Source organism: Lotus japonicus, chromosome 6 (assembly GCF_012489685.1).
Source record: "Lotus japonicus ecotype B-129 chromosome 6, LjGifu_v1.2".
Taxonomy (NCBI): domain Eukaryota; kingdom Viridiplantae; phylum Streptophyta; class Magnoliopsida; order Fabales; family Fabaceae; genus Lotus; species Lotus japonicus.
The window spans coordinates 58,710,651-58,726,124 of NC_080046.1; the positions used below are offsets into that span (position 1 = coordinate 58,710,651).

The 15,474-nt window shown below is 39.7% G+C and overlaps 1 protein-coding gene across 1 annotated transcript; it reads right to left on the reverse strand.

The window, feature by feature from the left end:
- Positions 1-8,277: 8,277 nt before the first annotated feature.
- On the reverse strand, positions 8,278-13,079 carry LOC130724380 (nuclear intron maturase 2, mitochondrial). The gene is made up of 2 exons (XM_057575590.1): positions 10,775-13,079; positions 8,278-8,761 (listed from the first exon to the last, which is right to left on the reverse strand). Exon 1 carries the CDS (start codon positions 12,935-12,937, stop codon positions 10,781-10,783), a length of 2,157 nt encoding a protein of 718 aa, XP_057431573.1. The 5' UTR covers positions 12,938-13,079; the 3' UTR covers positions 8,278-8,761; positions 10,775-10,780.
- Positions 13,080-15,474: the final 2,395 nt, after the last annotated feature.

The following is a 15,474-nucleotide window of genomic DNA, read 5'->3' on the forward strand; positions in this document are numbered from 1 at the left end:
AATAAATATTTAAAGTGTAGTGGAGAAAAAGAATTCTAAAATTGTTAAACTCTGTTAAAAAAAAGGAAAAAAAAAATAGTGCAGCAAACAATTAAAAATTGGCAGAGGTAGGACTAGGACTAGAACACTGGACCTCAAAGTTCATGGCATATGTCAACACCAATGGGACTACATTCACTTTGTTTAATGTGTTGGAGAATTACATATATAACGTCTGACAATTCGTAAAAGAATTATAATCCATTAATTATTTTATTGATTAAAGATACGCTTATTTAATTGATTGGTAATTAATTTGTAACAACCTTTTCATTTTCGTTTCCGATTCCAATTTCATGCTCTGATCGCATATATCATTTTCCAATTCGTTTACAACTGAGATTAACATAGTTGCATCAGATGGCAAATTCTAATCAGTGGAAATGATTGGTCCTCACTCCAAATACATTATGACAAATGACCATTAATTCCTTTAATGTATTGTGCATGTATACAGTTTTTACTTCGTCTATTCACAACTTATTGCTAAACTCCATGCTACTTGATGAGCTATTTTTTGTTAATGCTACACAACGCCCCAAAAATAAAGAAAGAACCATAATTTTGAAGAATACTGCAAGATTCTAGGGTGAATTGTCGTATAAGATAGAGAGATAGGGACCATTCATCTATCCATGTGTCAATAAGCATTTTCCTTTCTGCTTTAAGAAGCTTTAAAATGGCCATGAATTAGTACAAATAGGCTAGGGGGCTATTTCAGAACAAATTTCATTTGTTTTTCTTGAGAAGTTGAATGATTGGCAGGTCTTTTACAGGTAGAAGAAGATTAAAAGATTTATTACTTCAGAGCGATAATCGTTGTTGTGCTGATTGTAACGCTCCAGATAGCTTCATTTTCTCACTCATAATGTTTGTGGCTTATACTATGGCATTATCATACCTTTTCTTTTTGGTGAACTAAACCCAACTCAATTGCAATTGATTCGGTTATCAAAATTATCTTTTTCAACACAAAACCCAAACTCCAACCCGTTCACATCTGTTGTTTTCCTTGCAAATCTATGCATTTTAGAATTTAGTACTTATAACTCTTTTTTACTCTTGCCATTTTTGCACTCATTTTGGCCTCCTCAACTATTTATTACCAAGTGTATTTGACCATGTTTACTATCCAATTTTGTTAAATTTTTTTTTCAGTAAAGTGATTACTGAGGAATATAAAAATGTAATTTTCAAAAAGTTTAAATTTTAAATATAATATCAATGTTGTGAAATGATTTAAATCTTGTCTAGAATAATCGAATGCAAGGAACATTTTTAACATGCAGTACTATAAAATTTACAATTAATGAAGAGATCATATGAGAGGATAAAAACCGATAAAATGTAATTATATATTTCTTATCTTCATGAAGATGTTGTCAACCTGGAAAAAAGGAAAAAAAAAAAAAAAAAAAAGGTTTATTGGACATCAAGCAGATTCATGATTCAAAGAAGATGCCAGATTGTAACATTGGGCACTGGTTGATTCCATAACTTGAGATTCTAAATAATGAAAGACAATCGAAGATGCAAGACTATTATGTAATTGAGTCAGACAGATATTTCAACAAGGCAAATAGGCAATGCTACTAACATGACAACGCGTAATTGAAGCCATAAAATCAAATCACAAAGTCACTGACAGATAGGTATACTATTAAGTATTAACATGAAAAGTGGAAAACCAATGTTAAACGTGAAAGAGGCAGAACTGCAGAAGAAGGTGGGGGTGGGGGACAAATTCTAGCGTTTTAGAAGTATATGTGTGCATCTTGATTTTTAAGAATCTCAAGAAACATCTAGACAACAAGGAGGGAAGGATATTGATTCACTTATACGAATGGATATTTAGCAAAATGTGAACCTCTGAAACCCAAATGAAAATTACTAATGATGAGGGATTCAGCGAGCTATCTAGTGCTGGGTCAACGACAACGAGGAGTAAGTAGTTATGACCTGTGAGACATGACTACTAAAACTGACACAAATTCAGTCTAAGTGCTTAAGCAGGATTTACGACAACGAGGCTTCATGAACCCATGATGCAGGATTGATGTAGCCAACCCCTCTCAACATGATTAACCTTGGATGTGGTTGGTGGCAGTATGGTGCTAACTACTGTTAATCAGAATGACAAATTTAACATGAGAATATTATCCATATGTACTTTATTAAAATGGTACTCAACAAAAGAGTATCATCTCTCTAATGATTACAACACTATGCAAAGTCGCTAACTGCGTAAGAAAGTTGTGGCATCATATGAGTAATGTGAAACAGTCATCACTATGCCCTATTAGGGAAGTAGCTAAGAAGATAGTCATTAACTACATCGTCATGGTGTGTATCACTGGGAGTACTGGGGTAAGAAACACAAAAACTTGTTACTCTAGTTTATAATTGATTCACCATTAACTATGTGCGCATAGGTGACCATCACTGCCCCAAATGAGCTTCAAACTGAAGCAAAGTCGTAATATAAAAACTTCTCCCACATATCTTTACCTATTTGCCATACTAGGTTCTAATATCAAGTCAATGACTAAATCTCCTAAAAGCTTAAGATATTAAAACAAAGCATGTAAATGGTTTGTTATATTTTAAACGGTAATCACTCTTGTAACACATTTTAATAACTACATTTCCTGTTAGAAGGTTGTTGAGATTTGGCTCATTATATTTTGGGTTAAAATCTTTAGTTTATTAGGATTTGATTTAATGTGAATTATAAAAGGTTTTAAGGGATTGTTATAGAATTTATTATGATTTTATTGTAAAATAGAATCCACTATAAATAGGATAATGATGTAACTCTAAAACACAAGAGACACAAGAGGCACTAGTGCAATTGAGAGAAATTGCAATTGCTGAGTGATTGTAGTCGTAGAGGTAGGCAATTTGGCCGAACTGCGTGAACAAAGCTTTTGTGTGTTTCTCTCTACTCTGATCTGTATTCGTGTTGCTGTTCTAACAATTGGTATCAGATGACGACTAACCCTGGAGGTGCGAAGTTTGAAGTGACGCGGTTTGATGGAACCGGCAATTTCGGACTATGGCAGAGGAGGGTTAAGGATCTGTTGGCTCAGCAAAGTTTACAGAAGGCGTTGCGTGATGAGAAACCGGCGGACATCGCAACTGTTGATTGGAACGAGATGAAGGAGAAGGAGAATACTGCAGGTTTGATAAGACTTTGCGTTTCTGATGACGTGATGAATCATATCCTGGATCTCACAACTCCGAAGGATGTCTGGGATAAATTGGAAAGTCTGTACATGTCCAAGACACTCATGAACAAGTTGTTTGCGAAGCAGCGTCTCTACAGCCTGAAGATGCAGGAAGGAGGCGATTTGCAGGCTCATGTCTACGCTTTCAACAACATCTTTGCCGATCTGACACGGCTTGGTGTGACAGTGGATGATGAGGATAAGGCTATTATTTTGCTGTGCTCTTTACCAGGCTCTTATGATCACTTGGTGACCACTCTCACCTACGGGAAGGACTCAATCACGTTGGATTCTATTTCTTCTACACTTTTGCAACATGCACAACGTCGCCAGAGTGTCGAAAAAGGTGGAGGAAGTTCAGGTGAAGGTCTGTTTGTGAAGGGAGGTCAAGATCGCGGAAGAGGCAAGGGTAAAGCAGTGGATTCTGGAAAGAAGAAGAGATCCAAGTCCAAGGACAGAAAAACAGCAGAATGTTATAGTTGCAAGCAAATTGGGCATTGGAAGAGGGACTGTCCAAACAGGTCAGGCAAGTCAGGCAACAGCAGCAGTTCAGCAAATGTAGTTCAGTCTGATGGTTCTTGCAGTGAGGAGGATTTGCTTTCTGTTTCATCTGTAAAGTGCACTGATGCATGGGTTCTTGATTCTGGATGCTCCTATCATATGACGCCGCACCGGGAGTGGTTCAACTCATTTAAATCAGGTGATTTTGGTTATGTCTATTTAGGTGATGATAAACCTTGTATCATCAAGGGAATGAGACAAGTTAAAATTGCTTTGGATGATGGTGGCGTGCGCATGTTGAGTCAGGTGCGTTATGTTCCAGAGGTGACGAAGAACTTGATTTCTCTAGGAACTCTTCATGAGAATGGGTATTCATTCAAGTCTGAGGAAAATAGAGACATCTTAAGGGTTAGCAAGGGTGGAATGACAGTGATGAGAGCAAAGAGGACTGCAGGCAACATTTATAAGTTGTTGGGGAGCACAGTTATGGGTGATGTGGCATCTATTGAAACTGATGATGATGCAACCAAACTGTGGCACGTGCGCTTGGGTCATCTCAGTGAACGTGGGATGATGGAACTACATAAGAGGAATCTGCTGAAGGGTATTCGCAGTTGCACAATTGGATTGTGCAAGTATTGTGTTCTTGGGAAACAGTGTAGAGTTCGTTTCAAGACCGGACAACACAAGACCAAGGGAATCTTAGACTATGTCCATTCTGATGTCTGGGGGCCTACAAAAGAGCCCTCCGTTGGAGGTTTCAGGTACTTTGTTACATTTACTGATGATTTTTCTCGTAAGGTCTGGGTTTATTTTCTGAAATATAAATCTGAAGTCTTTGCCAAGTTCAAATTGTGGAAGGCAGAGGTTGAGAATCAGACAGGGAGAAAAATAAAGTATTTGCGGTCTGATAATGGAACTGAATACACTGACAAGAACTTCATGCATTTCTGTGAGGAGAATGGAATTCAGAGGCACTTTTCTGTGAGGAAGACACCACAGCAGAATGGTGTTGCAGAGAGGATGAACAGGACTCTGACAGAGAAGGCAAGGTGCCTTCGGTTGAATGCTGGTCTTTCAAAAGGTTTCTGGGCAACAACAATCAATATGGCGTGCTATCTAGTCAACAGGTCACCACGAGCTTCTTTGGATGGAAAAGTTGCAGAGGAGGTGTGGACAGGTAACCCCATTGATCTCAGTAATTTGAGGATTTTTGGGTGTCCAGCATATGTGCATATTTCCAGTGAGGATCGGTCTAAACTTGACCCAAATTCAAAACAGTGCATCTTTATTGGCTATAATAAAGGTGTGAAGGGGTACAAGTTGTGGGATCCAGTCAAGAAGAATGTGGTTGTCAGCAGAGATGTTGTATTTGATGAGCAGTCAATGTTAAAACAGTCAGATGTGTCGGTTGTGCCAGATATTGAGGTAGAGAATTCCAGTCAGGACAAGATTCAGGTGGACATTGAGGAGACACCAGTGAGTCCTAGGCAGATTGTAGCCCAACAGCAGCGTGAACCAAGCTCAGATTCAGGTGGAGTACAAGACTATACACTTGTGCGTGATAGGGAGCCCCGTCGTATTACACCTCCAGTGAGATATGGGTTTGAAGACTTAGCAGCATATGCCCTTCTTACCAGCTCAGGAGACCCGTCTACTTATCATGAGGCTATGGCTAGTCAGGAGAAAGATAAGTGGATGGGTGCAATGGTGGAGGAGATGGAGTCCTTGAAAAAGAATGAGACATGGGATCTTGTTCAGTTGCCACATGGAAAGAGAGCTATTGGTTGCAAGTGGGTGTACAAGAAAAAGCCAGCAGTAACAGAAAAAGAATGGGAAAAGTTCAAGGCTCGCCTAGTTGCAAAGGGGTATTCACAGCAGAAGGGGATTGATTATGATGAGATTTTCAGTCCGGTGGTTAGACACACTTCTATCAGGGCAGTACTAGCTTTGGTAGCCAGCAGGGATATGCACTTAGAGCAGATGGATGTGAAAACAGCTTTCCTCTATGGTAATCTAGAGGAGCAAATCTACATGGAGCAGCCAGAGGGATTCAGTGAAATTGGAGATGACAGACTTGTTTGCAAATTGAAGAGGTCTTTGTATGGCTTGAAGCAGTCTCCAAGACAGTGGTACAAGCGCTTTGATTCATACATGCTCCGGATTGGCTATAAAAGGTGTGACTATGATTGTTGTGTTTATGTGAGGAGCCTTGATGAGAAGATTCTTGGGATGGAAATTCACAGGGACAGAGGCGCTAAGAAATTATGGTTGTCTCAGAAGAGCTATGTTGAAGGTGTTTTGAGCAGATTTGACATGAGCAAGGCAAATCCTGTGAGTACTCCATTGGCGAATCATTTTAAGCTTTCTTTGGAACAATGTCCGAAGACAGACTCAGAGATTGAAGGTATGTCTAAGATTCCTTATGCCAGTGCAGTTGGTTGTTTGATGTATGCTATGGTTTGCACTAGACCGGATTTGGCACAAGCAGTTAGTCAAGTGTGCAAGTTCATGTCCAAGCCAGGGAAGCAGCATTGGGAAGCAGTCAAGTGGATCCTAAGGTACTTGAAGGGTAGAGCGGATCGCGGTATCATGTTCAGCAGGGAACAAGGTGTTGTTCCATCAGTTGTGGGATATGTGGACTCTGACTATGCAGGTGATCTAGATGATAGAAGGTCGACAACAGGATATGTCTTTACTCTTGCAGGGGGACCTATATGTTGGAAGTCATCAGTTCAATCCATAGTAGCTATGTCTACAACTCAGGCAGAATACATGACAGTAGCTGAAGCTGCCAAAGAAGCATTGTGGCTTACAGGGTTAGTGAAAGAGTTGAGTGTTGAGCAAGGTGGAGTTCAGTTGCATTGTGATAGTCAGAGTGCTATCTATTTGGCGAACAATCAGGTGTATCATGCTAGAACCAAGCATATTGATGTGAGGTTCCACAAGATCAGGGAGTTGTTGGCGTCCAGAGAGATATTACTTCAGAAGGTTCACACATCAGAGAATGCAGCAGACATGTTGACCAAGCCAGTCACCAGTGACAAGTTTAAGCATTGCTTGAACTTGTTGCATGCTCTCCAATGTTAAGCAGAGGAGGCTCACAATCCCAGAAATCAGAATCAGGAAACTAAAGCAGCAGATCTTCATAGGGGGAGTCCGGAATTCGCCAAGGTGGAGATTGTTGAGATTTGGCTAGTTTATTCGCAATTGCTGAGTGATTGTATTCAGGTTCGAATCAATAAACGGAACTATAGCTGCTCTATAGTCGCAGAGGTAGACAATTTGGCCGAACTGCGTGAACAAAGCTTTTGTGTGTTTCTCTCTACTCTGATCTGTATTCGTGTTGCTGTTCTAGCAAAGGTCAAAAAGCAGGAAGGAAGAAATTATGTGAAAAGAACGAAGGTATCTTCAAAATTCCTATTCAAAGACCACATACAAAAATAAAGGTACTTCTTTGTGAGTGCATATTACAGTACCTTCTGCTACATTTGTGCTGCATTCATCCTTGCATCATTTTCTTCCTCTTTGCTTTTGTTGTCATTGTCATCCTGGTTTGAGGCAACTAGCAAAGGCTGATTTCCTATAACACTTTCATTGCTCTTCAATGATGAAAGATGGTCCGTAGGAAGGGAATTCCTTTTGTAATTCCAAACAACCATTGAAATATAATCGTGAGGTGTAACAAGACCTTGTTCTCTGATGCAATTCTGCAATGACTTTTCATGGTCAGGTCTCCAATTACTAGATCGGTGCGGGCACCAATCTTGTATACTTTCGCACGCGATCGAAGCATATATTTTGCAGCATACAGCTTTGCAAGTGAGCCTCTTATGATGTAAGAGCAAAAGTTCACAATCTTCTATTCTTCTTCCTATTGTCTGCTTACCTGTACCACTCCACCACAGTTGTCAAAAACTTGTTCATTTGAGCATTGGTGTGAGCTTGAGTGGCATGAAACATCCTGAAGCAAGGCTGGGGATCTGGATCCCTATCACCCTTGAGAAACATCAACTTTCTAAATTGCCTAATGCATTGCTTTAACAGGTTAAGCACAATTTATGGGAGCTTATTATTGAAGCTGGCGGCTAGAGAACTAACTTGTGATCCTACCCAGCTTAGTCTTATTCATTGTATTAGCATTAGGACATTATGATTGTTCATGAACTAGGACATTTTTTTGATACATACCCTCTATTTATTCCATCGTCCTTTACTCTCTTTTTTTTTTCCCGAGTTTTGGGCTTCTTGCACTAGTTGCAACCTGCAAATGCTATGTTTAGATCTTCGTTGACACCGATGCAACAAATGTTACGTAGTCCAAGAGAATAAAAAACGAATGGATGGATCAGGTTGAACGTTTTCATGTTACTTCTAACTGGTATCCAAACTAACAAAAAGTTGCCAGTCCAAAAACTGGGAAATTTTCTTATGCCCCCTTTCTTCATCTTCGCCTTTATGTGGAATGATCACAACAAATCTGATGTAAACTTCGTACACTGCTTTGAAATTCACTTAACTGCTGGACGTGTAAATGAAAGTGAAAAAATTATACATATCAATGTAATCAGGGTCAAGCAAGAACTAAGAGATGAAGATACATTCAACTCTTAAAAAAGGTGACAAGTACATATGAACAAATGGCCATTTTAAAAACTTCGAGATGATATTTGAGATGATCCTATTGGAGTTCAATTCCCTTCTTGCCTTGTATGCATTCACAAGAAGCACACTTAATAGACTTGCATACAAAGCTGCATACTCCTTCCGATGGACTCACCAATATAGCACTCCAAAATATCATGCTGAATTGGATTCCATATTTTACGTGCTTAGATCTTTTACCTCCATCTGATAGCCCAGTGTCGGGGCAGAGTGGAAATCCCAGTATTTTTCCCAAGTCAGATGCCTGCTCAAAATAACTTCACTTTTCAGTCATTATACCCTTTCTCTGGCAAAGCATCCATGGTGGGAAAGATAAAGATGTTGTCAACCTGAAAAAAAAAATGGGCGAAAAAAAGGTTTATTGGACATCAAGCAGATTCAAAGAAGATGCCAGAGTGTAACATTGGGCACTGGTTGATTCCATAACTTGAGATTCTAAATAATGAAAGACAATCGAAGATGCAAGACTATTATGTAATTGAGTCAGACAGATATTTCAACAAGGCAAATAGGCAATGCTACTAACATGACAACGCGTAATTGAAGCCATAAAATCAAATCACAAAGTCACTGACAGATAGGTATACTATTAAGTATTAACATGAAAAGTGGAAAACCAATGTTAAACGTGAAAGAGGCAGAACTGCAGAAGAGTATAGGTTTAGAAGCCAATGAAGCAGAAGAAGGTGGGGGCAGGGGACAAATTCTAGCGTTTTAGAAGTATATGTGTGCATCTAGATTTTTAAGAATCTCAACAAACATCTAGACAACAAGGAGGGAAGGATATTGATTCACTTATACTAATAAATATTTAACAAAATGTGAACCTACGAAACCCAAATGAAAATAAGGAATGATGAGGGATTCAACGAGCTATCTAGTGCTGGGTCAAGGAGGCTAGTAAGTAGTTATGACTTGTGAGAGATGACTACTAAAACTGACACAAATTCAATCTAGGTGCTTAAGCAGGATTTACGACAACGAGGCTTCATGAACCCATGATACAGGATTGATGTAGCCAACCCCTCTCAACATGGTTAACCTTGGATGTGGCTGGTGGCAGAATGGTGCTAACTACTGTTAATCAGAATGACAAACTTAACATGAGAATATTTTCCATATGTATTTTATTAAAATGGTACTCAACAAAAGAGTATCATCTCTCTAATGATTACAACACTATGCAAAGTCGCTAACTGCTTAAGAAAGTTGTGGCATCATATAAATAATGTGAAACAGTCATCACTATGCCCTATTGGGGAAGTAGCTAAGAAGATAGCCATTAACTACACCATCATGGTGTGTATCACTGGGAGTACTGGGGTAGGAAACACAAAAACTTGTTACTTTAGTTTATAATTGATTCACCATTAACTATGTTGCAAAGGTGACCATCACTGCCCCAAATGAGCTTGAAACTGAAGCAGGGAGCTTCAAACTGAAGCAAAGTCGTAATATAAAAACTACTCCCTCATTATAAGAATCAAATAACTATCCAGAGTCCATTAAGAAATGTAGTTAATGTAGCTGGCTGCATTAAATTTGTCTTCAAGTTATATTAACTTTCCAGAGTTACCCTTGACCCACTTTTTTTTTTAATTTAGTTCCACCATTAATGCATTGGAGAGTGGAAAGGGAGAGTGTACAATAAAATAAGGGTTATAATTAATGAAGTACACACTTCAAGTTGGTTCTTATTAAAACGACCAAACTATACCTCCAATTTGGTTCTAATGGAGTGTATAACAGCATGATATTCTCATGCTCAATCTTATACAGAACACTGGATTTAACCCAAGATCGCGAAGAGTGTTAAAATTTATGAAGACTTTTGAAATGATTAGCTATTGTATCATGACAATCACGTCATAAAAGTAAAAGCAAGGTCAAGACAAACTGACAAAGTCTCCCGGAAGCTAAAGCTATTAGGTAAAACCAGAAGAATATCTATATCTCTAAGATACCAACTCACACAAACGACCTATGGGTTTGTGCCGTGGAATGCTGAAGCCTACCTAGTGCTCGAATTTATTTATATTTAGATGAATGGCAGTGGCAAGGACCAAACTGTTTACCTATTTGCCATACAAGGTTCTAATATCAAGTCAATGACTAAGTCTCCTAAAAGCTTAAAGATATTAAAAGAAAGCATGTAAATGGTTTTTTATATTTGAAACAGCTACCACTCTTGTAACACATTTTAATAACTAGATTTCCTGTTAGAAGGTCAAAAAGCAGGAAGGAAGAAGTTATGTGAAAAGAACAAAGGTATCTTCAAAATTCCTATTCAAAGACCACATACAAAAACAAAGGTGCTTCTTTGTGAGTGCATATTACAATACCTTCTGCTACATTTGTGCTGGATTCATCCTTGCATCATTTTCTTCCTCTTTGCTTTTGTTGTCATTGTCATCCTGGTTTGAGGCAACTAGCAAAGGCTGATGTCCTACAACACTTTCATTGCTCTTCAATGATGAAAGATGGTCCGTAGGAAGAGAATTCCTTTTGTAATTCCAAACAAGCATTGAAATATAATCTTGAGGCGTAACAAGACCTTGTTCTCTGATGCAATTCTGCTGTTCCTCCATAGTCTTTGGATCTTCTAGTTTTATGTATTCTAGCAATGACTTTTCATGGTCAGGTCTCCAATTACTAGGGAACGGTGAGTAATCTGTCTCGGGTACAAGAGACATCCTTGTAAACTGGAGTCCATCTATTGATTCGGCAAGACCCATCCTCAGCAAATTATGGTACTCAGGAGACTGCCCTTTCTTCTCCTTCAGTGGACGGCTAAGGTTGCGGGCACCAATCTTGTATACTTTCGCACGCGATCGAAGCTTGTATTTTGCAGCATACAGCTTTGCAAGTGAGCCTCGTATGATGTAAGAGCAAAAGTTCACGATCTTCTTCCTATTGTCTGCATACCTGTACCACTCCACCACAGTTGCCAAAAACTTGTTCATTTGAGCATTGGTGTGAGCTTGAGTGGCATGAAACATCCTGAAGCAAGGCTGGGGATCGGGATCCCTATCACCCTTGAGAAACATCAACTTTCTAAATTGCCTAATGCATTGCTTTAAGCTCGCAGTGACAGACAAAAGGGTCCCTACACCCTTCTCACTTATGATCTTACCACCAGTTGCAGTGTATCTGAGAGTCGGATAAACAACCCTCCGACACAACACATGATCAAGAAACATTATACCTTTAGTTATGTGCTCTATAGGAAGGCTCTCATTATCAAGCTTGAGCATTAACTTCTCATCACAAAACTCAATCAATTGCTTCCTCAGGGTTGCTGCATCCGCCCGAGGGCCTCGAACCCCAATCAAGATATGACCTCCGTATCTTATATAATCAATCTTCCTAGTTTTATCAGGTCCGCTCGTAGGCACAAATTCCGGCCATGACGTGTTCCCCTGCTCAGCTTGCCCTTCTGGACTGTTCCATATAACATCACTCTTGGAGGGAACATAAAACTCCTTAATCTTCCCTTCCATCCAACGGTCCAACTCATCCAAACAAACGTTAGCCAAAAGAGGACTCAGAACTCCACAATGCCCCCACTTGGGAACCTTCTCAGCCTCCTCAGGTGCAAATCCAAAAAACGTATCCAACCAATATGGATCAGGCTTAGGCTCATCCTCAGCCAAAACCCTCTTCTTCTGATACTTCCTTTTCGTCTTCTTCTTCGGTTCCCTGTCATCAACCTTAGTTGTGACCACCGGCGTCACCAAAGCAGACTTCAACAAATCAATAATCATCTTATCCCTCACATCTCTCATAACAGCATTGATCACCAACCCCACCTTCATCCCATCCAACACAGTGCTCAAATCACCCTTAATATACCACAAGTACCCAGCAAAGCTCCTCCTAATGACCCTCAAAACAGTATGAGGGGTCCTCCCCGGACGAAACGCAAAGGACTTCGACGAAAACCGAGCCTCATAAATAGGCTCAAGGATCATCAACAAAACCTCCTGAACTATTTTATCTTGAAATGGTGCAGGTTGTGTGGTGGTGAGGATGATCTTAATCTTCCTCTTCGAGAGCGAATCGTAATCGGTTTTGTCCTTGGGGGACTTGATATGGAACTTGAGCCTGGCACCCCACTTGAAGTTTCCATCGAGAACGGCATTGCGGAGGGCGAGAAGGTCCTCAAGCTGGGACCTGGGGATGGTGCTGCGTGGGGTGTAGGCGCCGGTTTCGTCGGTGAGGACTTTCTGGTAGGCGAGGAGCCAGAGCTCGAAGCGGCGGAGGGAGGAGGAGAGGTTGGTGACGACTCTGTCTGGGTGGCGGAAGTTGTCGATCCACATTTGGGAGCAGAGGGAGACGCCGTCTTCCTTGAGGAGGGTGGAGGGGTCGTTGGGGTCAGGTGGGGGGCGGCGGAAGGGGGTGAAGGAGTAGAGGCGGTGGTGGTGGTGGAGAGTGGCGGCGGTGGTGGTGGTGGTGGGGTTGTGGGAGAGGAATCGGAGGGAGAAGAGGGTGATGCGTCGATGCATGATTCTCTTCTCAAACAGTTAAGAGCATTCTTGATTTGAGAATTGAAGGAATTGGAAATGGAACGGAAGAGGAGCAAAACCCAACCAAAACCCTGGACCTGTGGAACTTGGTAGTTTATGTTGTTGTTTCCTCGTCCACTCTTTTTCCTATTTTCCATTTTATTTTATCATATGCTATTTTGCAATTTAATCTGCCTCTCAAATTTTTTTAATTGATTTCTTCTGAGTTAAATCATTTTATCCTTTCATCCTAATTCATACTTCACTTGATTGGAGTTCGATTCCCAACTCTTTTTAATGAGAAAAAACTCATCGGTTAGTCTTTATACTGCTTAGTGTGTCGACTGTTGGGTAAGATATTAGTTTTACGGCTACCGACTATGATGATATATTGGTCAAGACTCAAGACAAAAAAAGGTGGCAAATATCCAAATACTCCACTTAACCATCACCATTGATATTAGGTTATCCTGTTGTTTTTCTTTATATATTTTTTCTCTTAATCACCTGATTTGGAAAGTGGTGAATCATCATGTTCATTAGTTGTAGGAAATCCAAATTATCGACCTCGATGTCACAACTACCAACCATTAACCTTTGTGTTATCACGATTTCTAGTACTATAGACAAAAAAACTTGAAAGGTTCTTGTCAAACCAAGTCTTAAGTCCTTCATTCTTTTCGCCGTTAGATTTGTTTTCTCTACCCAATAATTTTATTGGGGAATCATCTATTTAGCCATGTGTTCATGATCCTTAGTCATTATGCATTCACCACGGATGAGTCTGAGAGAGTATACATCTTACTATAATTTATAAAGAAGAAAAAGGAGTGCTCAAGTTGTCGAGATTCGTTGACAGCCTAGAGCATGAGCTTGCAGTGTTAATAAGTATATGAACTTGAGGGGTGTCGAAGTGACAAAGTCATATGGGTATTATCATGTAACTTAGTATACTTCTTAAGAAAGTAAACACGTCGATGTCCCTAAATTTGATCTGACTTTGTCCTCAACTCAAGTTTCGGTAGAAAAATCAAAGACTGAGCCCCCTCCAAAGGGCCCATACCAAGCTAAATGTGGTTTTGAGCAAAGGGCATAACCTTAAGAGAAACATGAAACCAACACATCAGGAGACTTCTCTAAAAAAACTATGAAGGCGGGTCCAACATTCGATGTGAGTGGGAGGTCAGATACAATGGTGAGTAGCAACTCAGTCAGGGGCTGAGATGCAACAATACGAATATCAAATCAATTGCTTACATGGATTCTGGCTAAAAAATTATCGGTCGAAGGAGCTTAGAGGATCATCTATAAAATATGATGTGATCCTCAAGGGACCTAAGTTTCCAGTGTCACGTCACCATACCCTTGATTCTCAGTCAGAGAACACCAATTTGGGTGCTTCTCTTAATGTGCCCCCCCCCCCCCCCCCGACTACAAGTTGCAAGATCCCCCATAAGACCTTGAGAAGGTAGTGTACCGAGGAGAGGACTAGTGAGCAACTTATGGAGAACAAGATTTCTTCTTGAAATAATGTGGTCGAACCAAACGTTTACTAGGACAAAAAAATTGATGACATATGTCCCAACATGCTTAAGATCATTGATGGTGTCTTCCATAATACGTTGCCCCACCACTACCTCTCGAATCCTAAATTGAAGTGGGGAGTGTATCATGTTCAAATCAAGCTAAATTCGCTTAAATGGAAAAAACCAAGTTAAACAAAATAAGTCAATATAAGATGGAGTGGAAACACATTAAGTTAAATATGATAATTTGAACTAAGTAAAGTGAGAAATGAGCTAAGTTAATGCAAAATAAGTCAAACCGAAATGAAGTAGAAAACAAACTAACTTTAAATCTAAGATGAGTTAGAACAGAGAGGAAAAACCTGCTAAATGTAAACATGCCTTTGAGGAGCTACCCTCAAAATCATAAAACAGAATTAAACCGAGTAAATTTCAATAGACAAACTGAGTTAGCATCAAATGTAGCATCTCGTCGAAATGCATGTGTTCCGGTATGTGAGGAAAGCTTGACAAATGATTTGTTCAGACGCCCTTGAGTAGCTCATCTTCTTTTTTAATGAGGAACTGCAGTGCTTTATATGTTAGTTTCTTCTGTATATGAAACGATCATAATGTATGTATTTACTTCGTCATACTCTACGAACTAAAACTGTTGTTATAAAATTGAACCGGACCGACAAGCTTTACCGATTCAAACAAGAATAAGTACCGAAATGAGTAACTGGTTGAACCAATAACTCAATACCGAACTGATTTTAATAAAGTTGACTAAAACAAGTTTTGAATTAATGGGCATTTAATCCCGTGAGCCCATAGAGTCACATCCACTGATCCATCGTAATTTTTCATGGGTGACCTTATATATTTATGTAAGCTTAGAAAAAGAAATTCACATTAATCCATAAAATGGAGGACACGTTTTGCATGCTTCCCCTCACCAAGTGGACAACAATAATCCTCCAACTTTGGAGGAGCAACCATACAAAATGGAGTGCTACATTTTATTTCCTC

What these genes read in the sequence shown, in the direction of transcription:
- LOC130724380 (XM_057575590.1), bottom strand. Translation starts at nt 12,937, where the DNA reads ATGCATCGACGCATCACCCTCTTCTCCCTCCGATTCCTCTCCCACAAC.